The sequence below is a fragment of the Podarcis pityusensis genome (assembly GCF_964106645.2).
Source record: "Podarcis pityusensis genome assembly, chromosome: 5".
Classification (NCBI taxonomy): domain Eukaryota; kingdom Metazoa; phylum Chordata; class Lepidosauria; order Squamata; family Lacertidae; genus Podarcis; species Podarcis pityusensis.
Genome location: NC_138032.1, coordinates 44525088 through 44551179, shown reverse-complemented (window position 1 = coordinate 44551179; position 26092 = coordinate 44525088). Strand labels below are relative to the sequence as shown.

At 42.2% G+C, this 26092-nt stretch overlaps 1 protein-coding gene and 1 long non-coding RNA gene across 5 annotated transcripts; one reads left to right on the top strand and one right to left on the bottom strand.

The window, feature by feature from the left end:
- Positions 1 to 249: 249 nt before the first annotated feature.
- Positions 250 to 18496, top strand: CYP17A1 (cytochrome P450 family 17 subfamily A member 1). 2 transcript variants are annotated; one of them, XM_081006191.1, is made up of 8 exons: positions 250 to 2338; positions 5121 to 5259; positions 7819 to 8048; positions 8993 to 9079; positions 10694 to 10909; positions 11943 to 12112; positions 12591 to 12694; positions 12837 to 13984. In XM_081006191.1, exons 1-8 carry the CDS (start codon positions 2030 to 2032, stop codon positions 12842 to 12844), a joined length of 1263 nt encoding a protein of 420 aa, XP_080862317.1. In that variant the 5' UTR covers positions 250 to 2029; the 3' UTR covers positions 12845 to 13984. The 2 variants fall into 2 exon arrangements, with proteins under 2 accessions (XP_080862317.1, XP_080862316.1); XM_081006190.1 differs by lacking the exon at positions 12837 to 13984 and adding an exon at positions 14002 to 18496 and having other exon boundaries at positions 254 to 2338.
- LOC308477534 lies at positions 5122 to 25823 on the bottom strand. Of its 3 annotated transcripts, XR_013986611.1 has the most exons (5): positions 24801 to 25823; positions 23319 to 23454; positions 9195 to 9561; positions 7410 to 7449; positions 5122 to 5246 (listed from the first exon to the last, which is right to left on the bottom strand). It is a non-coding gene; the product is annotated as an uncharacterized lncRNA (long non-coding RNA). The 3 variants fall into 3 exon arrangements; XR_013986613.1 differs by lacking the exon at positions 23319 to 23454 and having other exon boundaries at positions 24801 to 25820; XR_013986612.1 differs by lacking the exon at positions 7410 to 7449 and having other exon boundaries at positions 5157 to 5246; positions 24801 to 25822.
- Positions 25824 to 26092: the final 269 nt, after the last annotated feature.

Here is a 26092-nt window from a genome sequence, read left to right as displayed (position 1 = left end):
ACCTCTGCATCCTCAATTTCATGCAAGCTTCCATTTGCTATTTTGGCCAACTTAAGAAGCCTAAATGGGAGAAATAGATATCTACAGTAAACAATACACATGAAAATGCTACATACAGTGGTACCTCGGGTTAAGTACTTAATTCGTTCCAGAGGTCCGTTCTTAACCTGAAACTGTTCTTAACCTGAAGCACCACTTTAGCTAATTGAGCCTCCCGCTGCTGCTGCGCCACCGCTGCACGATTTCTGTTCTCATCCTGAAGCAAAGTTCTTAACCTGAAGCACTATTTCTGGGTTAGCGGAGTCTGTAACCTGAAGCGTATGTAACCCAAGGTACCACTGTATTTATCTGCCTAAGCAAATTCAGCTGAGACTGTTCCAAGGTTGCAATGGAAATTAGGCAGAATGGATATGGGGAAATGACAGTACCGGCCTTAGCCATAGCAGTATCCAACTGCATAACTTATCTGGAGTCTCAGAACATTCAGCTTTGATCTTGTCATTACTTCAGAAGGCAGCATCCCTCAGCTGTCACCTTGAGAAGTATCAAGAAATAGTGACCCCCAAGGGATGGCAGTGTTCACAACTGTCAAAATGGACCCTGACACCTGGAGATGGGGATGTCATAGAAAGCTGGTCTCAAGGGGAAGATATTTTGTGCCATCTTAAAGACTCACAAATTTATTATGGCATAAGCTTTCATGGACCATTGTCCACTTCATCGGATGATCCAATGAAGTAAAGTGCCTGAAAGCTTATACTTATACCATTATTTAAAATGTGTTAGTCTTTAAGCTGCCACAAGATATGAGTTGCCAAAACAATTCACTGAGCTCTCCTGTGACACAAGCTTGGAAGTGCAATTTCAGCAACTAACATTACAGTGGTACCTCAGGTTACAGACGCTTCAGGTTACAGATGCTTCAGGTTACAGACTCTGCTAACCCAGAAATAGTACCTCGGGTTAAGAACTTTGCTTCATGATGAGAACAGAAATCGAGCTGCGGCGGTACAGCAGCAGTGGGAGGCCCTATTAGCTAAAGTGGTGCTTCAGGTTAAGAACAGTTTCAGGTTAAGAACGGACCTCCAGAAAGAATTAAGTTCTTAATCCGAGGTACCACTGTATCTGCACGGTGGAACCTTCCCACCTTTTCTTCTTTCCATGACCCACCCCCTAAAATCCCCAGGAGCCACAAGCAGAAATGAGAGTGTATGGAAGTTCTATCACACAGCTAAAACTCCTTGCACTAGTGAAACATTTGGATTCTGGCTTTAGTAATTGCCGTGACTAGCCTGTCATAATGAAAGGGCCTTTTCAGTGGTGGCACACAGCCTTGGAATGCTGTCTCACTCTGATACCTTCACCACACCAGGTAATTTTATTTTCCCAGTCTGTGTCCTTTTTTGAACTGGTCCTATTGAATTATTTTTATGCTGCATTTTTAGATCTGCTACCTTTTAATGCCCTTTATGTTGTTTTTAAAGTAAGCTGTGAGCATAAACGTATCAGCCAATAGAGGGATAATTAATAAATTCTGCTTTGCATTAAGAAACCTTAGACACCCCAGTTTAGAACTTCCATAGAGAATTGAGTTTGACAGCTTAGATTTGTGTCTTTCATGAACAAATTGGGGGGGATATGGCTACCCCATATTGGAATGTATTATGGGGATATTGAGGACTGCTTTTAGAATGGGAAAGTAGATTATACATTTTAATTAAACCAAATAACCCTTACTTATGCATTTCCCACTGCATATCTTTGATTGTATATTTGGCTCAGATCCGCTAAAGAGTTTTGCACTTTGTTACTGCTTTTCTCTTTTTTTGGCAGGAGGCAAGGCTAGCCTTCGTGCTTCAGATTACTGCTATCTCCCATGGGTTGTCCAGCAAGGCCTGGCACACCCCCAAGGTAAAAGCATGTGACTACAAACCGTTATAAGAGCCGTAATTTGGCTGTTGCAGGGACATTGATTCCCTTTGTCTTCTTGTTCTTTGATTGCTGACTAAGCCGCAAACCACCTGAGGCAATGACTGTTCTACTGGCTGCCTTACTCTTGGGGCTGGCTCTCCTATCCTTCTGGAGGATGGCAAAAGGGAAACTGGAGCCCAAGGCAAACTACCCCAGATGCCTGCCATCCCTGCCAGTCATCGGAAGCCTCTTTTATTTTATTGGACATACCCAGTACCATCTCTTTTTCCACAGATTGCAGCAGAAGTATGGCAGCCTCTACTCCTTGTACATGGGCTCCAGTTATGTAGTAGTGGTCCACGACTATACCCATGCCAAAGAGGTGCTACTTAAGAAAGGGAAGATCTTTGGTGGCAGACCTCAAAAGGTAAGCAAACTACAAGTGTCTTCCTTATTTCTAAGCCATGAAATCTGGTGGGTAGAGTGGAAGAGGTGATGAAACAACAGAGTACAGTCATACCTCGGATTACAGACGCTTCAGGTTGCGTTTTTTTGGGTTACAGAACGCCAAAACCCGGAAGTACCGGAACGGGTAACTTCCGGGTTTCAATGGTTGTGCATGCACAAAAGTGCTAAATTGCACTTTGCACATGCGCAGAAGCCCCGAATTGCAACCCGCATGTGCGCAGACACACCGCTGCAGGTTGCAAATGCTGCGGGTTGTGAATGTGCATTCTGCACGGATCACATTCACAACCCGAGCGTCCACTGTATCTTCTTTTAAGTTCGTAACCAGAGGTACCACTGTATATTGTTAAGTTATGACCTGATGTCTGCAGCAGAAAACAGGGCGGTTTTAACATGAAAAGGGACATACAGGTGAAGAGCATTGAATCCTCTAACCTCTCCTTTGTGTTCAGTCATCCCAGAAACATTATCCCCAGCCCAGAACAGGGTACTAGGATTGAGCTAGGCTAGAAGATATATACCTGAAATTTACATGAGTGATTGTGCATGGGAAATGAGGTGAACAGTCATGGCTTGCTCTATCACATTGCATTTTGCCCTCAGCGAAAACTGTTGTAATTTTATGAACACTTCATCTTCATCCATTTGCTCTTCAGAGCATGATACAAGTGGGCTTCTGTGCTCCTTGAACGAAAGCATCACCCATTTTGTTCCTAAGGAAGAGTTACTACTTGGGTTGCTGAGTTAACTGCAGGTTATAAATTTCTGGAACTGGTTTATTGAATAAGATTATTGATACCTGTAGTACAGTATTCTCTACTCTGATTTGCAGCAGCACTCAAGGGCTTTGGCAGATTTCTTGCCAGTACCTAAGATCCTTCTAATAGAGCTGTCAAGGACTGAAACTGGCACCTTCTGCATAAAAAGCATGTGTTTCACCACTGAGCTGTTGCCTTGCCACTCCTATGAACCTGTCTTTGTAACCCAATACAAAGAGAGAGAAAAATCTGGAGAGCAGCAGCATGGCCAGGAAGAGGCAGATTCTGATAGGCAGTTTTCTTCAGAGGAGTTAAGTTTCTGATTGATTATAACCCTTTCCTGTCCTATACTTTTCTGAACTTTCAAGAAGAAGAGGTGAAGAGGCAAGTGCTTTCATGCATTTTAGATTATACTTATTTTTCATTGAAACATTAGCCATAGCATGACTAAGTGCTTATGATCTATATGCATTATAGACATTACACAGTAAATATTCATTCAGTTTAAAATAAATAGATGTGGATCATGAGCTATGTGGTTCCTTTAGTATAATAAATTAATGTTTGCTGAGTTCTAGGTAGTACAGTGGATTTGTTCCGGAGGTACATTCTTAACCTGAAACTGTTCTTAACCTGAAGCACCACTTTAGCTAATGGGGCCTCCTGCTGCCACTGTGTCGCCGGAACACAATTTCTGTTCTCATCCTGAAGCAAAGTTCTTAACCCGAGGTACTAAGCGTATGTAACCTGAAGTGTATGTAACCCGAGGTACCACTGTACTTCCACCTTTCTTTACTCAAATATACTTTGTGGCCTTAAGAGAAAGTGGCATGTTCACATATTTTGTTTTCCTACCTTTCTGATGTCAAGGAATCATTTAGGTTCTTCTCCTAGGATGTTGACTTTGAGGAGGGATGTATATATATACAAAATCCAACAGCAAAACTACTTGACTATGCCATAAAACAAGGCTGATTGTAAGATCTGCAGCGCTGGAATGGTTGCAGAGGTGCTTTAGGAATTATTGGTCTTGGCCTCTGAGTAATATGCAACATTTAATAACCTTTCAAAGAATTTCCCAATTTTATGACCCAGATAAATTCCTGCACCTTCTGCTTTGCTTAAAAAAAAAAAAGTGCAGCGTAACGAAAATAAAGAAAACAAAGAATCAGAAATGTAAACCAGAAAGTGTTTGATTCTTCATTTTCTTGTTAAGGTAGCATTTTTTAACAATTCAATAAAATAATTTTAATAAATAAATGAATTGCTGCACCTCTTAAATTACACCCTCATACCTCTTCAGAATGAATGCAGGTTCCCTAATATACAGATGAAAAGGCACTAATGTTGCAGTATTATGTCTACAGTGGTACCTTGGTTTAAGAACAGCCCTGTTTACAAACTATTCAGTATAAGAGCTCCACAAAACCAGAAGTAGTGTTCTGGTTTACGAACTTTACCTCGGTGTACGAACAGAAGCCAAATGGTGGAAGGGCACTGGCGGCGGGGGCCTCATTAGGGAAAGTGCGCCTCGGTTTAAGAATGGTTTTGGTTCCAGAACGGACTTCTGGAACAGATTAAGTTCGTAAACCAAGGTACCACTGTATTCAGAAGTAAGTTCTATTACATTCACTAGAGCTTACTTACAGCCAAGTGTAGGACTGCAGCCAAAATCTGTTTTAATTCCAGGATCAAGGAACATCATCTCTTCTGTAAAAAGAGAACACTTCTGGGAGAAAATAGGCTTTTGACATACAAAACTGGTTTGCATATTTTTGCCCATTTTAAGCCATCATAATTAGGGAATAACAAACCTGTATCAGTGATATTGTGAATAACTTTTCGGTCTGAAGTGGCTTTAAAAAGTAAATTTTAATCAAATGCAGAAGAATGAATTTGATGAAAATAGTTGTTTGTGTTTTTCCTCCTTCCAAGTAAAATAAAACTACAATGCTGTTAAGTTTTCTTCTTCGTTGATTCAAGCTGACAACAGACTTGCTGACTCGAAATGGGAAAGACATTGCATTTGCCAATTACAGCCCAGTCTGGAAAGTTCAGCGCAAGCTGGCACATTCTGCACTCTCCATGTTTGGAAAGGGTTCTCTGGCCCTGGAGAAAATCAGTAAGTGAACAAAGGAAATGTTGGGATTGCTGTAAGAGAATTCCAAGAAGGGAGCTGAGGAGAGAAGATCCTAGTGATGAATCTTGTGGCCAAAACATTAGGGTAATTTGCTCCTCTTTGGCTGAATAACACTTTAAGCATTTGTTTTCAGAGCAGTGTTCATTCTCCTCCAGCCAGAGTGCATATATACACATCACCAGAATTTAGGCACACACCACAAACCCCAGGTTGAGCTTAGGGAGGAATCTGTTTTTCCAGGTTGCAGCTGAAACTGCATGTATGCCATCACTCACTGATCAGCTGGTGCTCGCATCACTCTTGAAACCACCTCCTTACCTGCCTTCTCAGAACAGATATTGAAATAGAAAAATGATAGTTATGTGCAAAAATGTTTTTTAAAAGGAGTTTCAAACAATTTTTTAAGCAGATAAATTCAAGTACCTGAAAAATAAAGCAATGTGAAAGTCCACCTGAAACACTGGGGGGGGGGCACAGAGGGGTGGCAACCAAATTAAATTATATGTGTGTCCATTCAGGAGTGCAGGTGCAGGGGAAAAAGAACTAGAGGAAGTGTGCACCCATTCCTACTTCTATACTTCTATACTTGCTCTGAATGTTAAGTCCGTTTCCAACCATTGGTACACTGTTTGGGTGCAGTTGTGTTTGGCTGCCTAAACTTTCAAAGACAGAATTCCATCTTATAGCCACATGCTGGCTTATGCTGGAGCAACCGTACTCTTTTGGGGAGGGAGCATTATCTTTCTAGAACTACACTTTGAATAATTTCAGGCATGCATTAGGCACCTGCAACTTTAGGAGTAGCAATCAGATTTCCTTACAAATATTTTCTTTGTACAGTATTATATATTCTTCTCATCACACAGACTACTGGGGTTCAGGTGAATCATGGTGTCAGGGGTTCAGGGACAGAGGCACAGGGTAGGCAGGAGATGGAGAGCGATGGGGATGAATCCCAGGACAGCGAGGAAGAGGATGACAATGACTCAAGAGATTCCATGAGTCTTTCCAGCGAATCAGAGGATTCCCAGAAGGGGGCGCCGGTGGTCAAGGCCAGGGGAGCCCCAAGGGGGACGTGTCAGGAGCAGGGGGCCAGCGGGGGATCCCAAAGTGGCAGCTGGGCGTCAGGACCAGCCTCCCCGCCAGAGTGCAGCGAAGGGGGTGGAGGTTCCAGTGTATCAGGGGAAGCAGCTCCGGCAGCAGAGAAGGGAGGGAGGTCGGAGCAAGCCACCCTCCTGGAAGGGGAGGGGAGTAGTGAAGGGAGTAGTGTAACTGTCAAAAGGAAGGTTAGAGGTTGGGTGCGCGCGCCAAGTTCAAATGTGGAGGCGCGCGGAAGTACAGGGAGCCCGGAGGAGGAGCCAGGTCCCAAAGCCCGCAGGAGGGGGGAAGAGCAATCTGGGGATTCCGCGTCAGGGGAATCCAGGAGGGGCGAAACCCCAGCGGGCAGGAAGGCCCTGCGGAAAAGGAAAGAGAGGAAGAGGTGGAGCAGCGCAAGCCTCTTAAACTGGTGCAGGGGAGGGACTGACTCAGAGGGGACTTCAACGGTCTAAGCGTAACAGACGTGGGGCTGCGCGCCTCGGATGTGAAGCAAACAATGAACTCCAATAAACACTTTTGTATATAAGAAGAAATTGGCGTTGGTCTTTTGTGAGCTGAGACCTGAGGCAGCCCTGACACATGGATTTGTAGTATAATGGTTTTTAAAAACAAAAACAAAACTGTATTATATAATGTGAAAAGGTCTAACAGAATACAAATAATCTCAAAGAGCAACACAAATTAAATATATAAAGCAGGATGTCCCAGTTGAATAACTATAGGAAACACATGATCACTGGGACAACGAAAATTAGATATAATGTACTGGAACATATCCCATCTAGGCATGTCCCCCTAATATATTGCAGCCAATCTTTGGGGTCAATTAAAAAGAAAACTCTTTGCAGGGAGGAGCAGCTGTGATTCTGATTGTCTTCTATACGTATAGGAGTTAATTTTCTCAGCCTGCATCAGATTGGAAGTATCATATGGGAGGAAAGGGGAGCAGGAAGGAGACTGTACAAAATTCTTAGTACAAGGCATTGTCTTGTTTTGTCCTTTACTGTCACTTAGTGGTAGTGGTCAGAACTTACTTGCAGTGTGGCCAAAGAAATACTCTTTATCAGTCTCTTTCTGTTAAAAAAAAAAAGTAAAACAAGACTAGACAAAATCTCAAATTATACTGTGAATGACAGGAACAATGGAATAGCTACCCAGACAGCAAGGATTCTTAATATGGGAAGTAATATAGTCACTTCAGAAAGATAATGACCTCCCGACAAAGCCATTAGCAAGTTTGTGGAGGAACTGGCTTTGAACCCTTGTCTCCCAATGTGGAACCAGGATTCTTATCTGCTGGATTACCCTGTCTATTTAAAAGTTGCTCCATCTCCAAATCTGGGTTGCCAGTGTCCCTCAGTTTCATCCTTTCATCTTTATTCATAACCACCTTCTTCTAGCTCCTAAAAGTTTTAACATCCCTTCATGCATCTCTTCTTTTAGTCTGTCAAGAAGCAGCTACTTTGTGTGAACTTCTGAGTGCTAAACAGGATTCGCCCCTGGACATGGCACCTGAACTGGCACGTGCTGTTACTAATGTGGTGTGCACCATCTGCTTTAACTCATCCTACCAGCGTGGAGACCCTGAGTTTGAGTCCATGCTCCAATATAGCCAAGGCATTGTGGATACTGTAGCCAAGGAGAGCATGTTGGATATCTTCCCTTGGCTTCAGGTGAGAGCTGGTGGGAAGGGCTAGCAACTAAATAACACATTTTCACCTGATTTGCCATTCTTCATTAAGAGAGGTTGAGGAGAGAGGGTTAGGTACTCTTTTAGGATAGATAGATAGATAGATAGATAGATAGATAGAGATAGATAGATAGATAGATAGATAGATAGATAGATAGATAGATAGATAGATACGATAGATAGATAGATAGATAGATAGATAGATAGATAGATAGATAGATGATAGATGATACATAGATAGATGATAGATAGACAGTTATTCGAGTGGGCAATAGCATATAGATCAGCTAACCTAGAATTCTATGTGAGGGAGGGGAAAAATCACTTTGTGTTCATTGAACAGAATGTGTTCTTTGACTGGACAAAATCCATAGTTACTTGTTTCAATAGGATATATTTGATGCAGATATTCTGTACTTCCATGTGCATGCACATCATGTCAATCTTTGCAGTGTATAGAAAGTCAGAATAGAGACCCATAAGGTTTTACTGGAAGAGAAATCATACTAAGTTATACAGTGGTACCTCAGGTTAAGTACTTAGTTCGTTCTGGAGGTCTGTTCTTAACCTGAAACTGTTCTTAACCTGAAGCACCACTTCAGCTAATGGGGCCTCCTGCTGTCGCTGCGCCGCCGCTGCACGATTTCTGTTCTCATCCTGAAGCAAAGTTCTTAACCCGAGGTAATATTTTTGGGTTAGCAGAGTCTGTAACCTGAAGCATATGTAACCCGAGGTACCATTGTACAGGGATTTTGAGGCATGTGCAGGATGCCAGAAGCATCTAGTCAGATCACAGTCTACATTACACGGAACAGATCTGTCTGCTACATAACCCTTAGTGGCAGGGATTAACACAGGAGTTCTGGAGAGGGGATTATTTTCTGCAGACAGGAAACGAATTGTCATTATGGTTGTGTCTTTCTCCAGTTCTTTCCCAATAAAGACCTGGTACTGCTGAGGAAGTGTGTGGAAGCAAGAGATCAGCTCCTACAGCAGAAGTTTGCAAAACATAAAGTAAGTAGAATACACTTAATATTATTGTTATTAATTACCTGTTCTTCACCCTAAGGTCCCAGGGTGGGTTACAACCATTAAAACACAATATTAAAAACACTTAAAAATAACTTACACACACAGAAGTAAGGTGGGTCCTAAAAATATGCACCTCAAGTCTCAAAAGCCAGGGTAAAGAGATGCATAGAGTAGCAAACCCAGCAAAAGAGAGAAAGCTGTTTCATGGAGATGAAAGGATCTGTGGATAAAAGCAATGAGCATCATAGCAAAGATGAAAATGGTACTCCAATATGAATCACAATTAGAACACAATTTTGGATGATGAGAGAAAAGGGAAGGAGAGAAAGATGTGTGCATAAAGAAGGATCCTGCTTCAAGACTCTACGTCTTACCTTCTCCCACCTTTTTAACAATAGGCACACAAGTGAGAAGAAGCCTCAGTTCTGGTGCCTCAGTTCTGGAGCTCTCAGTCACCAGGTGTCCTAAACCAGGAAGATGGGGGGATGTTGGCACAGTAAGAAATGCTAAATTGGACAGAGCACATAGAACAGAAAGACCCTACATGCTTTGCTGTCATGTCCTTTGAAGCCCAGTTATTTAAGAAGAAATGCAATATTTTATATATCATTTGTGAACCGCAGTCATTCTCAGAATGGTTCACAACAATAACAATCAGACTCATGGGCAAACCGTATTACCCTCACTATAACAGAACTGGAATATCAGGTGCTGTTAGTGGTATCAACAATGGGATTGTGTGGCAGGGCATTACTGTGTTCTTCCTGTCAAGACAGTGGTTATACTTTTGGGGTTAGCTGCGGGAAAGCCAGTTTCAAATCCTTGCTCAGCTTTGATTAATGTTCAGTGTAGCCTTGGGCACTAATCTACCTCACAAGTTTATTCTTCTTGTGAAACTAAAAAATGCTACTCTGAGCTTCTCACCTCCATAAAAGCCAAAGTCACTTTTCACAGTGACTAAGATTCATTCATTCATTTAACGTATGGGCAGAGATCAGGGCTGGCCCAAGAGACACCCAAGTATAGGGTGGTATATAAATAATAAGAATAAGAAGAATGATCAGGCTGCAGTACCAGAGAGTAAGTGCTATTGAGCTCAGTGGGACATACTTCTCAATAGACAGAGTCTTGCAGTGTAAGGCTCAATTTACAATAAACAAATAAAACACTCCTCATGTTCCCTAAAAAAATTGCTGGCTGCTGAACCATTACAGTGTTAATTACTTCCAAGCAAATAGGCTTTGCAGGACAGGACTGCAGCAATTAGATATATAAAAAAACCTAATCTATACTGACTCGCCCATTTCATTATACTTTTGCCCATGTTCCAAAATGTTATATTGATCTCAACAGAATTTATTTCAAATTAGTGGGCATATAGTCACAGCTTCAGAATTTTAAAACAAGATTTGTATTTTATATTTTATTTCCCTCTTACGTGTTTTGGGGGAGGTCTGACAGTGGCAGTGGCTGGCAGCTGGCATTTTTAAAGACTTATGACAGTAGTTGTTTGGGGGTTGGGGGTAGGTAGATGATGGCCTAGACCTTAAATTATCGCTCGATCTTAGCCCACAGTTGCTTTCATCTTCTACCCAGGAAATGTTCAGCGATGACGATTCTGCCAATTGTTTATTAAACGTTCTACTGAGAGCCAAACTCAACATGGAAAACAACAACAGTCATATGTTGCCTGGGCAGGAGCTGACGGACGACCACCTGCTCATGACAGTGGCTGACATCTTTGGAGCTGGTGTGGAGACGACCACAACTGTGTTGAAGTGGATTGTGCTCTATCTCCTGCACTACCCAGAGGTACAGCTCCTCTAGTCCTGCCCAAATTCCTGGGGATTCTTGACAGTGTGTTATGTGAACAAGACAGAGAAGAGTAGCATAAAATGCAATCCTATGCAAGCCCCACGTCGATTTCTGTATTGCAGGGAGTTGGGCTAAGTGACCCTCTTGGTACCTTCCAACCCTACAATTCTATGATTCTATGAAACAGTTGATATCAACTAATGCAAACAAGTCAGGATGAATGCTCAATAAATAGGTCATCTGGAAATAGGGATGGGGGAGAATTTTGATGCCGTTCTCATTTAAAGGTGAACTTATCTAATTCATACTTTCGGAAACAGTATGTGAACCAAAAGAAAGCCATCCTTCAAAATTAACACGTCGCTGAATTATGCAATGCAGTTCTCCTACCAAGTAATGGGTACCAAAAGTGCATATACTAGGGTAAAGTATACATATAAATGCATGTATTAGTTAAAATAACACAGAAAAGTGCATTATATTTGGGGGGAGGAATTGCTTTGCAAAAAATGTATATTTGGGCAAAATTGTATACAAAAATGTACACATTGGGAGAAATTTGTGCTAAAATGCTGATGAATTTTCACGAGGACTTTAAAAAGAAATCACAAAAGAATGTGGAACTGAATTTAAAATGAGAAACTGAGAGAAATTGAAACTGAAAGATTTGCTCATTCCTATCTGGAAGTGACCTTTCTTCATGGAACTGCACCATTTTTAGAGGCATGGAGAGGGGGAATCACCCAATCCACACACTGATGACCGCATACAGTAATTAAAAATGGCTCCCTTATGTTCCAGCCCTCCCCAAACAAGCAATACCATAGCTTCCCGCACTCCTCTGTAAGCACAGGAGGTCTTGGTAAATGGGAAGTGGAAAAGCTGTTATCCACTAGCGGTGTAGTTTCTCACACCTACTGCATGAGCAAAGGAATTAATACATGAAGCCCTATTTCAAAAGTACATGAAGAGGCAGTAGCTTTCTTTCCACTGTTGAGTCTGATTTGTCTAACTCTTCCACACTTCCCAGGTGCAGCAAAAGATCCAAGAGGAACTGGATCAGAAACTTGGCTTTAACAGATTTCCTCAGCTTGATGACCGGCAGCACTTGCCTTATTTGGACGCTACCATTAGTGAAACTCTGCGCATCCGGCCTGTAGCTCCACTCCTTATCCCACACGAGGCACTGGCAGATACAAGGTAAAGTCCATTTCCAAAAGTGAGATCTGCTGCAAAGCTGAGGTGCGGAAGGAGACATAAGGGCATCAGTAAGAGGAAGCGGGTGATGCTGTGGTCTAAACCACTGAGCCTAGGGCTTGCCGATCGGAAGGTCGGCGGTTCAAATCCCCACAACGGGGTGAGCTCCCATTGCTCAGTCCCCACTCCTGCCCACCTAGCAGTTCAAAAGCACGTCAAAGTGCAAGTAGATAAATAGGTACCGCTCCAGCGGGAAGGTAAATGGTGTTTCTGTGCGCTGCTCTGGTTTCACCAGAGGCAGCTTAGTCATGCTTGCCACATGACCCGGAAAAACTGTCTGCGGACAAATGTCGGCTCCCTCGGCCAGTAATGCGAGATGAGCGCCACAACCCCAGTCGTTCGCGACTGGACTTAACTGTCAGGAGTCCTTTACCTTTACCTTTTTAAGAGGAAGCCACTGATGGCCTTTGTCTTTCTGCAGCATTGGGAAATACGACATTCCTAAGGGAGCTCATGTTGTGATTAACCTGTGGTCCATTCACCATGATGAGAAAGAGTGGGACAAGCCAGGGGAATTTAATCCAGGTGAGTCTGCCACATTGCCTCCTGGCGTGTGTGTGTGTGTGTGTGTGTGTGTGTGTGCGTGTGTGTGCGCGCGCGCTGCTTAAATTCCCTTTTTGTCTGGGCAGGGTGGATTTTCAACACACTTTTTCTACTCCTTTTCCAGCCCAGTAACTGAAACTGACTTGGTCACATCTCTGGCGGGCTAGGGACAAAGGTGAAAGCTGTTTCCTAGTTTTGCTGGATCTCTCAGCAGCCTTTGATACCATCAACCATGACATCCTTCTGGAGCTGGGGGCACTGTCATACAGTGGTTCCGCTCCTTCCTCCTGGGCCGTGCCCAGAAAGTGGTGTTGGGGGATGAGTGTTCAAACCTCTGGGCTCTCACTTGTGGGGTACCTCAGGACTCTATCCTCTCCCCCATGCTTTTTAACATCTATATGAAGCCACTGGAGAGATCATCAGGGGGTTTGGACTGGGTGTTCATCAGTATGCAGATGACACCCAGCTCTACCTCTCTTTTAAATCAGAACCAGTGATGGTGGTGAATGTCCTGTGTGAGTGTCTGGAGGCAGTTGGAGGATAGATGGCAGCTAACAGATTGAGGTTGAACCTTGACAAGACAGAAGTACTGTTTCGGGGGGACAGGGGGCTGGTAGGTGTGGGGGACTCCCTGGTCCTGCGTTATAGAATTACTGTCCACAGGCACATTTGGGAAGGGTCTGTAGCAGATGTGAAGAGCCTTCGGCCCTCCAAATATTTGTTTATTTCAACACTGTGTATACTGCTTGATCACAGCAATACTGGAGGAGCATTATAATAAGACTAAAAATTAGTTAAAACAATAAAATCAGAATTCATTCAGAAAGCCTGCTGGAATAATTAAAAAAGTCTTCGGTAGGTGCCAAAAGTGCAACAGGAAGACAGGAGTGCCACAAAACTGGGCCCACAGTACTGAATGTACGAGCCATGCATCTGAGCCATGAGGAACCACTAATAGTGACTCCCCCAAAAAGGCCCTAGTGCCTGAGCAGGGATATAAGGGATCAGGTACGAGGTGTCCTGGACCCAACTTGTTAAGGGGCTCATTAAAGAATACAAGAACCATGAACATGATCTGGTAGCATAGGAACTACAACTCCCATCAGCCTCAGCAAGCATGGCCAAGGACCAGGGATGATGGGAGTTATAACTCAGCAACATCTGGAGGGTCAAAGTTTCCCTTCATCTGGTCTATAGAGATATTCCAGCCAAGTTCTTGTATGGTATCAGTTTATGTTTTATTTATGTTTCCTGGGGATATGTTTATGTGTGTTCTTCCTCCCACACAGGACGTTTCCTGGATAAGGATGGGAAGAGAATCGCCTCTCCCTCACCCAGTTATCTTCCCTTTGGAGCTGGTATCCGGGTTTGTTTGGGAGAAGTACTGGCCAAGATGGAGCTGTTCCTCTTTATAGCGTGGACCTTGCAGAGATTCACACTCAGCGTCCCTCAAGGCCACACATTGCCTGAACCAGAGGGGAAATTTGGAGTTGTGCTTCAAGTACCAAATTTCAAAGTGAAGGCCACACTGCGGGAAGCTTGGAAGGCCAAAGTAAGAGAGGAGTGACGTTATTTGGCTCTCAGACAGCCTCCCTAAATGGAAAGAGACCAAAAATTACTTCAGCTGGTTCAGTAAAAGTTTTGCTGGATAAGTGTGTCAAGAAGGGGAAGTAAACTGCTTGGTCAAGGACACGAGCCATTATCTACATAATAGAATATATTAGGCACATTGGACAAAGGCAGAAAGGACACCACAGTTCATAAGAAACTTTTTTGACATCGAAAGTTGCATCTTCTTCCATCTCTCCCTCAGACTCCAATGGAATAACGTGAGAATGCAGTGTTTTGCATGGCAGAGCAGTGACAACTCTGAAGTGTCTCTAAACAAAGAGGTCACCCCATTTGTCTCCCACTGCTGGACTCCTGTCATTAACCTATACTGTTTTATTTTATTTCAGTGATCTTAACCTGTGGAACACAGCTCACCCATTTAGATAAGAACTTTGTCCCTTCTGTTTCCTCCCATTCTTATTTTTTGGTGCCGCCATTGACGTTAGCACAGGATCCTCAAATGCTTGTGCTGAAAGATCTGGTCATGATTAGTTAGGAAATCAACAGACACCAGCCAAAGCACTAGCACAACAAATTAGGGAAAGCCCTGGTTTGAGAAGAGCATGCATAAAACAAGGACAGAGCGCTGCAAAACCATTGTCATGGGTCTTATGTAACTTAACTATGAGCACCAGAGGCAGATGGGAATACTGTGGTGTCTCTGTTGCTTGCCAGTACCTATGGATAGCAGCAAAAAATCCACAACCTTGAACGCAACCCATTTTATGTCCTAGTACTTTCTGTAGAGAGGGGAGAACATTAGCTGTCCAATGACGGGATTAAAATAGCTTTAGGAAGTGTGTCGGAAGAATAGTGAAACTGGTTGGTTCTTATCTAGGGGGAGCTCAGGCAGAAGCTGTGGATATAACATCAAATTATAAGGGGGTTACTTCAAGGAAGAAAAATAGCTCTCATTTAAAGCCAGGGTATAGTTAGGGAGGTCTAATCAGCTGGCTTTACAGTGGGTGAGAAGAGCAACGGCCTCATACCTCAGCTGGAGTCTGTTCACACCATGTATTTGTTCAAAACTGAGGCCTATGCAGTACAGGAGAGTTAACGAAACTGTGTCTTCTGGATGTTGATGGACTATAAGCCCCATCCCTAATCATTGGCCATTCTGGGGGTGACTGATGGGAGTTGAAGTCTAACAATATCTGGAAGGCCACATGTTATCCATTCTTGCAGTAAAAGCCTTCTGCTACAAGGATAGGGCTTCCTCAGATTTATAGGGCTATTCACTTGTATCACTACAGAGAAGAAGCCAGAAACTAATTTCACCCACTTCCTAATTTGGTACAGCTTACTTCTACCCCACTATATCCTCCCTCTAGAAATACCATTGAGTTTAGTTACCTACATCCTATTTCTCTCATATACAGCTTTTCTTCCACCCACATATTTTTGACTTTCCACCTGGTGTTATGCTCAGTACAACTGCCAAAAGGGTTTTTTCTTTTTTCAATTTGCTTTTCTGTTTTATCATATCATCAACGCATACTGTGTTACAGTCAGACACAGGACAATTGGGGGAAAAACAAACATATATATACAACACATATATATGAATAATAATGGTAACATAGCTTATTCCTTCAGTTTATTTGACTCTTATAAACCTTAGTTTTTACTCCCCTTCCACTCTTTCCATGGTTTCCTAAGTGCTATCTTATCAACTGCGTTTTCTTACTCTACTAAGTTGTTTTCAGTACCTTATATTATCCCACGTTGTAACATCTACTGCTGAGTGTTTTTTGTCAGCCTGTTACGATTATTTTCTTGTTATAATATTTTTCCATATAATCTATATATAATGTCCAGTCTTCTTTTAAATTCTTATACAGTGGTACCTCAGGTTACATACGCTTCAGGTTACAGACTCCGCTAACCCAGAAATAGTACCTCGGGTTACGAACTTTGCTTCAGGATGAGAACAGAAATCGTGCAGCGGTGGCCGCATGGCGGCAGCGGGAGGCCCCATTAGCTAAAGTGGTGCTTTAAGAACAGTTTCAGGTTAATAACGGACCTCTGGAATGAATTAAGTACGTAACCAGAGGCACCACTGTAGTTCTTTTTTAATGCATAACTAGCAGTGAATTTTAAGTTTGTTTTCCACAATTGTTCCCACAGGTTCAAATCAATATTATGACCCACATCTTGTGCCCATTTGATCACAGATGATTTTACCAATTCTTCTTTTGTTTCCCAATCAAGTAATATCCTATACATTTTAGATAAATTTTTAACTCTAAATTTTAATATTTCTTTTTCAAATGTTGATGGTTATTCTGAGAATCCCAATTTCTTATCTACCTTAGATTTTGAATTGATTTGGTGATAATTTAGCCAGTCCAACATGTACCCTTTAATCTCTTCATTTTTTCCCTTATTTTTGGTTCTCCTTCTGAGATGTCTAGCAATTCATTATTGGTACCCCAGTTGTCACTCATATTAATTCCCCCCCCCCCCTTGTCTCAGCTTCTACTGGGAGTAATCACTTTGGTGTTTCGTTTTCTAACAATTTTTTGTATTTTTGCCATACTAATTTTTTTCTAATAACATGATTGGTGAAGCTTTTACATATTCCAGCTTTGCCGTACCAAATGCCAGCCGTATTTGACATCATGGCCCTCCAAGTTTAGCAACTATGTATTTTCTAGAGATAAAGGTAAAGGGACCCCTGACCATTAGGTCCAGTTGTGAACAACTCTAGGGTTGCGGCGCTCATCTCGCTTTATTGGCCGAGGGAGCCAGCGTACAGCTTCCGGGTCATGTGGCCAGCATGACTAAGCCGCTTCTGGAGAACCAGAGCAGCACACGGAAACACTGTTTACCTTCCCGCCGGAGCGGTACCTATTTATCTACTTGCACTTTGACATGCTTTCGAACTGCTAGGTTGGCAGGAGCAGGGACCAAGCAACGGGAGCTCACCAAGTCGCGGGGATTCAAACTGCCGACCTTCTGGTCGGCAAGTCCTAGGCTCTGTGGTTTAACCCACAGCGCCACCCGCGTCCCTATTTTCTAGCAATACCCAGTCTTTAATTCAACACAGGTAGGGAGCTTCAAAATTCAATTCTAAGTCAGGGAGTGCAAAACCTCCTCTGTCTTCTATGTTGATAAGGATCGTATGTTTTATCCTAGGTTTCTTCCCCCTCCAGATAAACTTAGACAGATCTTTTCACCAATTTTTCAGACATCGTGTATTGTTAAGTATTGGGGTCATTTGCAATAAGAATAGCATTAGAAGAAATTAGGGAAAATTACCAGCTGAAAAATAAGAGAAAAAAGCGAAGTACTTAGGAGTGTGGCTATAGGTAAATAATCATAATATCTATATAGATAATTATGTGAGGACTTGGAAAGAAATTAAAAAAGACTTAGATAGATGAAGCAGAATGCAATTATCATTAATGGGGAGAATCTCGGCAATAAAAATGAATATTCTCCCCAAAAATACTATAAGGGTTTTATTTTTATTACTTATTTTGGAATATATAAATCTGATTTGGGGACTGTTTATTCAGCCAAAGGTTGACAGGGTGTGAACCCCATTAAGCTTCTGATTAAACATGGTTAGTTTGCATACCATTTGCAGCAGGGACTCTAAATTGAGGGGGGGGGTGATAATTATTCAATAAATATGATTCAATAAAGTTGTCCTAGGTTTTATTAACACAAACAAATTTTGCTTTTTAAAAATGCTAAGCTTTCTCGCTAAAAGCAACAATCCTACACTATTTACCTGGGAACAAACCACACTGGAAAGTTCTTCCAATAGAATGGCAGCATAACTTAGCTAAAAATGATTAAAATATAACAACTAGTAAATTAGGAAGCTTCAGCTATTTCAGAAGGGAATATTTGCTATACTCCTATGCTCAGATTGCTTCGAAGCAAAGATCACCATATTCAACATGACGTACTCCATGTTGATGTTGTCTAATTCTACAAAGTTACTGAAAGGTTTATAGAACTACAATCACAATTGCTTTCTTGGTTGGTTGATTCCTCTATTAGTATATTTGCCACTAGACCTATAGACCCCGTTCTCCATATTCCTTGTATGCATGGATGAACTTGTGTGCATATTTTACCATCTTTGCTTCACATTTACCATGGTTTTATGATCTACATGTATTATGGATTCTGGCTAAATTAAAACATATCCCTCAGCAATTGATGTCACATTTCACTGAAGTAGAGAGCATGTACATTTGTCCTGGTCATAAAAGCAAAAGGTAAAAGGTGCAAGTGTGCAGAGAAGCTAGAGATTGTTTTATATTATTTGAACTCACAGTATACAAAATAGCACCAATAACAGAAGTCACACCGAATAGGAACCATCCTACCATCTCTTCAGTCCCCAAAGGCCAGATGAAGGCTTTAACTGGTGTGGAAAAGACGTCATCCAGGAGAACAAATGTCTCTCTGATGGGCAGGAGTTCCAAAACTGATCAAATTTGGCTACACAGTGACATTACTGGAGGCAGACAAAACGGTCACACTGCCTTCAATGTGAAGAGGCAGGAGAGAAAGGACCACCACCCTTACCCAGTCAACTTCCTATTTTGCCATCCTGGTTTAGTTGCCTGTTAGCATTCCCCTCTCCCAGGCCAGCTATACATGTATGCAGTTGCAGGACTGGTTGAATCAGAATGTGGATGAAGACCCACAACTGTATGCACATCCCACTGAAAGCAGTACAGGGGAGGTGGACAATACCCACATTCAGATGAGCATCCGAACAAAGGTGTTGTTCATCTTTCAACAGGAAGCACATTTCAACAGAATGAGCATCCATAGTCTACCGCAATTAGTCAACATGGCCAGGATGAATGAGCATCAGTCTGGCTGTTTCAGCAACTCTTCTGCACGTTACCTGCCTTGATAACAGTTTGCATATACTGGGGAGCTCGCTAGATGGCACCAGCTCACACATATTTACAACAGTTCCTCAAGATTATGATTATGATACAAGTCACTCAGCTGCAGTTGCAGTATTAAAAGATTCCAAAAATGAGAAATTCCAAAATACCAAAGTATCACAAAATAATGTGCAAGCTTTTGAGTTCCTAAATCAGGCTAGATGGTAAACAGCAGTGAGGAGAGGAAAAAGTAGCTTATGGGTGATGCTGAAGACATGTTTTCTCTATCTGGTCCAAGTCTTATAATAGAAAGGGGAGAGGAGGTAGCAGACATTCAAATGGGTTTTTTTTGGCCTGTTGTGCAGGTGTCAGTTTGCACCAAAGCCTGCTGGGAAACAGAAGGATAATGATGGCAGAACCCTCATCTCTGAAAACACAGTAGACAGTGACTGGCCCAAGGTCACCTCATGAGCTTCATGGTCGAATGGGGGGTATGGACCCTGGTCTCCCAGGTCTTAGTCCAACACTAACCACTACATCACACTGCCTCCTTATTTGGTGTAAAAGAGAAATAAGAGAAACTAGTCCTTATGTTAGAAAAGCTGGAAATTACTTGTGCAAGGCAGTAAGTCAATAGAATATAATTGTAGAATTGGAAGGGACCACGAGGACCATCTAGTCCAACCCCCTGCAGTGCAGGAACCTTTCACCCAGTGTGGGGCTCAAACCTATGACCCTGAGATTAAGCGTCTCATGTTTCACTGACTGAGCTATCCAGTCAATTTGTGTAGCTTTACTTTGCAGCTTTACCTTGTTCCTTCAGAGAATCTTCAAATGGTGTGAAAGATGAAAATTTGTACCATGCAGCAGGTTCTCAGAAACTGGTACAATATTTTTTTGTTAGGCATTTGACAGAAAATAAACACAGAGCCTTGCCAAAGCAACATACAGACTATCTGCACCTGCCAGAATCACTGTCAAGAATTCTAGGAACATCAAAAGCTCCAATCCTAACTCTGTTTACCAGAAGGAAGTTCCATTATAGGATTAGGGATGTGCTATAATTCAGTAGGATCTTTATTATCCTTTATCCTGAACCAGAACAGATCAGGGCTGCTTGGGAAACAAGGCTTGCCTGAGGAGATCAAGGCTACAATGTGTTGAGGACAAAAAAAAGTTGTTCTGGGCTTATTTCAGTACCTTCAGCCAGTTAAGATGATCTGCTACACAGCATCGGGAGGCTGAGCTCACACCCATTTTTATATCCCCCTTTTTGCTGCTTAAGATCAATAGCCATTCAAAACATTCATTTGTAAGAATGCTGGCATTGTGTTACTTTTTAAAGTGAGCACTCCTATAATTATGAGATGGAAGCCATTATAGCTATCTAAGGCAGGATGAGAAACCTGTGAACCTCCAGGTGTCAAACCCAACCAGCTTGGCCAATGGTTATGGATGGTGGGATCTGCAATCAAACAACATTTGGAGGGCCACATGTTTCCTATTTCAGGTCTAACATATTTATTTTAGAAGATCATCCCAGACTTGATGTGAAGGATAACTGAGCATATTCATTGTGTTCCGATAGCTTGGGCCATTAGTAAAAAAAAACTTTCTGGTTTCTAGTGTGAATTTATTTTTCCAACAACTAGTGTGTTCTTCTTGACTAAAGATGCATTTTAATAATAAACTGCCCTCTTCTTGGAAAGTATCTTCAATATAGAAAATCACAATTTCCCTTGAAATGCCTAAGCCAGGATGGTAAGCTTCTTGCATTTTAACACATTTTCTACTTCAACATTGTGCATTATTGGCTTGCTAGGTTCCTCCCGCTAACAAAGTTCTTAAATTTCCAAATAGTATTTGCAGATACCTGGGGTTAAAAAAAACCTCTTCCGAAGCAAAGACTTTAAATGTGTGATGTGGATGCAGCCTTGTAGTGCTATATAGAAGGAGTCCACCAGACTGAGGACCTGTTAATGCGATGGCTAACTTCTCTGGTTCAAATTGCTAGTCTATCAAGGCGCACCATGCATGGTATATAAATGAGCACCATGCTCATGGTGGATTGACTTAAAAACAACAACCCCAAGCTCTAAATTTTCTTTTATTTTTCAAGTGCACATAGTAAGGAAAATAGTTAAGCAAGAGAGAGCGCTTAAGAAAAGCTCAACACAGTGAAATAAGGAGTAGAAAGAGAATAAATTCTCTACAATTGCCACAAGATGGAGATTGCTCTAAGCATTGGCTGTTGCAAAATAAAAATCAATCTCAAACCATGCAATCTTTGTGAGGGAAGTTCCTGGTTCAGGTCTCTCTCTCTCTCTCTCTCTCTCTCTCTCTCTCTCTCTCTCTCTGTGTGTGTGTGTGTGTGTGTGTGTGTGTGTCTTGGAAGGACTGCAAGGAAGAGCTCAGAGTGTACCACAGTTAATAGCTATTTGCCTTGGTAAGGTGTGAGATCTATTGATCAAGGACTCCTAACAGCACAGTCTAGTGTACGAGGTTTTTGGGCCTACAAAGTTAAGAAAAGAAACCCACCATTCTGAAAAGGTGTCCTTGTTAGTCCTTATACTTCTTTTCAGTGAGCAAGTTTTTAGTGAGCACCAGTCATGAGTTTCATAACCGGGATCATGTCCAATAACACTGGAAGTGGATGAGTGGGTGTCTTTTATGTAAGGAACAAAACTGCCATCGAGTTTTCATGCCACTCTCGCCATTCTATAAAATCACCAAGGCACGCACACATACTCCCACAGGGGCCTTCTTTCCTCCCCTTCTCCCACTGAAATTAGACTGGAAAGAAACATGCTGTTGTAGCAAAAATAAGGTTACACTTAGACACAGAGAGAGAGAGAGAGAGAGGGAGGGAGGGAGGGAGGGAGAATGTGTGTGTGTGTGACATAGACAGACAGAGAGATATGCACATGTTAATTATGCCAGTTTGCAAATGCCCTTACAGGCTCAAACAAACCAGATTTTGGCAAATTCTTTCACTCTTTCCCAGTCTGCTCTTCTCTTGATATAGTCACCAGTTTCTGACAGAATATTTTTGACATAAAGCAACATGGTCAGCGGCTCTTGCTGATTAAGCTAAGAGGAAAATGCTCAGTACCCCCAATATGATCTTCCAGGTGGCCAAACTCAGTTTGCTTTTAAGCTTTTGTTTGTGTTAACAAAATTCACTCACTGACGCCTGCATGCTTTTGCTTGACCTAAATTCTGCCTTCTTCCTTCGCTATCCAGATAGACATGAAATAAAGTATCCTTCCAGATTTAATATCAAGACCTGGGATGCCACTTTGGCCTATGATTTAATGACCTTGGATTTCCCATTCGCTGGTAAACACTCCCTCTGAAATCACTTCTATCAGTATTTATATCTCCACCAGCTGCCTCACAGCTTAAATTCCCATATTTTAGCTTGAGGGCTCTGTCCCATAGCCCCAGCTTGCTGAAGCGCATACTTAGCAGCCTGCAATAGGTGCAGGCACATATATATAGATTAAAACTTCACCAGGGCACAATAGGAGAAATAAAACCAGATGACAGTATCAAGTCTCTCCACTTTCCATACTAGGTTACAGAAGATTTATTTTTTTTAATTACTTGGCTGGGTGGAAAAGGTAGAATGCATTGCTTCAAAAATAATTATAACATGTAGAGACTGGATATAATAAAATAAGAGATTTATCATGATTAGACAGCCCTGCAGTATCCTGGAACCACTTGGGGAAACCAGTAGTAGTAAGCTATTTGTTTGCAGGTCCATAGGTGCTAAAGTATTCTTATCCCTTAGAGAAAACGTATCCTTACACTTTCCTTTGTCAATAATAATACATAGGATGGAGTGAAAGGAGATATGCCCTGCCTTTCTGCCACTGGTTGTACTGCCACTTTGTATATTCCTGTTGCCATTGTCCAGGCTTCACCCTAAACAGATTATTATTATTTTTTAAATTTGTATACTGCCCTTCATCTGAAGATCACAGGGCATTTTGCAACATAAAAACACAAAATGAGAACATAAAATACAAGAACAAAAATGAACCAATAGTTTCCCTCCCACAAACTTATTTAAAAGGCAGTAGAATGTTCAATCAGCCAAATGCCCAGTTATAGAGAAACATGTTCACCTTGTGCAGAAATATATGCTGTACCATTTACACTGTCACTGAAGTCAAAGACGATTAAGCAATCCGGCTTTCTCTGTGTTATCTTGGGATGACACTTAGCGGAAAAAGTGGAAAATCCCTGAACACACAAAGCAACCTGGGGAAAAAATACTATTGCAGTATTTTAGCATATTGGAGCTCTTACAAAAAATATGGTGGGTATTATCCAATGTTGTGCTACTGAGAACTATTTTCAATATCAAAATACTCCCCCTCCCCACACACTTTCCAGGGAAGACTTTCTATATCAGTATATATTTAGAAATATTACAAAAGCATAGAAATTTGTCATCTCCACAGATCCATCAAAATTCTATAGCCCAGTTTGAAAGTGGTCATTGCTATTGAGACAGGTGCAAAGATACACTGAACAGATGCTGGATAATCTTCCCCGGAAGGTCTCATCCTGAAATAATTAGAGATCACTTCGCTTTACAACAGGTGGTTCTGACAACATTAGCCAATGCCAACACATTCCTTCTGTGAATCTTCTCAAACTCTTGGTCTCCAAAGCCACTTGCTGCATGGGGCAATGCAATTTGTTTGTATGATCTTAATTGGCTTCTTGTATTTTTAAGTGTCCTCTTATTGCTTATATTAAGAGACAGAGTCTGTTTACTCCCTTCATATGCTTTACCTTATGTCATACTCTCCAGTCTGCACATTTTGACATTGGTTGACTTTCACAGTCTCAATACCTTTCACTAGAACTATGTTAATGCATTCCTTGTGCCTCATGCCAAAGGGTGAACAATTAAGACCAGAAATTTCCAGAAGTGGAGTTACTGATTCTTACTGCTAAGGGCTTTACAGACATCTTATTAAGCACAATTCTTCATGACAGTATGAGAGCAAAATGTCATGGACAGCCCTGGGGTTACTGTATTTAAAATCAACACCATTCCTTTTAGCACTCAGCTTCAGAGGAGTGCCCTGAATATGTGCCAGAAGTGAGAATTCAACATCTGAAATGGTTTCCAGAAGCAGTGTCACACCTACAGAGGACCTGATAGGGAATGAGAAAGAGAAAGCGTAGGCTGACTCTAATAGATGATAAACTCACAACAGCCCAGAACCATGGCTAGGTGATAGCATTACAAGATACAGTGGTACCTCAGGTTACATACGCTTCAGGTTACAATACATACGCTTCAAGTTACAGACTCCGCTAACCCAGAAATAGTGCTTCAGGTTAAGAACTTTGCTTCAGGATGAGAACAGAAATTGTGCTCCAGTGGCACGGCGGCAGCACCCATTAGCTAAAGTGGTGCTTCAGGTTAAGAACAGTTTCAGGTTAAGAACAGACCTCCGGAACGAATTAAGTACTTAACCCAAGACACTACTGTATGATGTATTTACATCACAAGCAAGTACTTAATATTTGCAGGAATGTGTGCTTCCCCTTCAGCAATAATTGAACTTGCTAACACTGAGAGAACCTACCCAAGTCAATGAGCAATGTCTGTCGATTTCACGGGAATCTGTTTATTACTGTTCCTTCAGATAGGAATAAATTTCTCCCGTTGCTTCCCATGCTGAGTCCTCGTGTGCTTCTGGCTCCCTGGGTAATTATACCAAGTTACACAATAACCCTAGGGACATATGAAGCAATGGTAAGCAGGAGATTGTTACTTTCTTGCAGCAGACACAGAACAAAAGCAATAAAGCATGGCGAATTAATACCAAAATACCTGTGGGCCCTCCAACCTGGGCATGTTGCCAGATGAACTGGGAAAGCATGCACCCTCAGAGCACAGCTGCTCTTCAATCACAAACAAATCCAGAAAGAAATACTCTCCCTCTCATATTCCAAATGTCTTGCTGACAGTCTGGCTCTGAGGAAGCTGCTACAGCATACTTACCTCTCAGAGTATGTGCAGAAAATACATATTCATAGAATCATACAATTGTAGAGTTGGAAGGGACCAGAGGGTTATCTAATCCAACCCCCGTAAACTTGGATTTCTTAATTTCCTATGGATCTATAAAACTGTAGATTGGCACAGATGTTAATTATTCCAAGTCAATATTGCCCCCTACAGAGGAACAGCTTGTGCATTATATTGGGGAAACTTGTTGCACAAATGCGTACAAGAAATTTGCACTAAAATGCTGGTGAATTTTCATTGGGATTTTTTTATTTATTTTAAAAAATCACAAATTGCTGCAAGATGTAGAGAGCTGAATTTAAGATTGGAAAAAAGGAGAAACAGAGAGATCCTCCCATCCAAAATAAACAATCATAAGCTACCGAACACCACCAGCTAGGGAGCAACAATGGAAGGCACTGGCATTAAAAGGCCAGCTTGAGGGCTGCCTAGAGCAGGGATCGGCAACCTAAGGCCCATGGGCTACAAGCAGCCCACGGGAGTCGTTTAACCGGCCCACGAGCTGCCCCTGAAGTGAGCTGCCCATTCGGCAAGTCCCCGTGTGCTGCGCTAAACCAGCACAGCGCAGCATGGGGACTTGCTTCCGCAGGGCTGGAAATCACGCCTGCGCTTGCGTAGACACCGAAAACCACGTCTGCGCAAACGTAGATGCCAGAAATTGCAGGCCTGCATGTGATCCGGCCCATGGAGAGATCTCCGCTGGAGTGAACCGGCCCAGGCAAGGTAAACCTTGCCGACCCCTAGAGAGGCACATGGCTAGCTGCTGTGGGGGGGGGGGGGGAGATGCTGCAGCCTTGATCCAATTCAGGATTGCTTCCAAAATTTCATTTGCTGGCCTGAATAAAG

What these genes read in the sequence shown, in the direction of transcription:
- CYP17A1 (XM_081006190.1), top strand. Translation starts at nt 2,030, where the DNA reads ATGACTGTTCTACTGGCTGCCTTACTCTTGGGGCTGGCTCTCCTATCC. An exon ending in TTGGTGGCAGACCTCAAAAG is followed by an intron (nt 2,339 to 5,120) that starts GTAAGCAAACTA and finishes CGTTGATTCAAG; the next exon opens with CTGACAACAGACTTGCTGAC. An exon ending in TCTGGCCCTGGAGAAAATCA is followed by an intron (nt 5,260 to 7,818) that starts GTAAGTGAACAA and finishes CTCTTCTTTTAG; the next exon opens with TCTGTCAAGAAGCAGCTACT.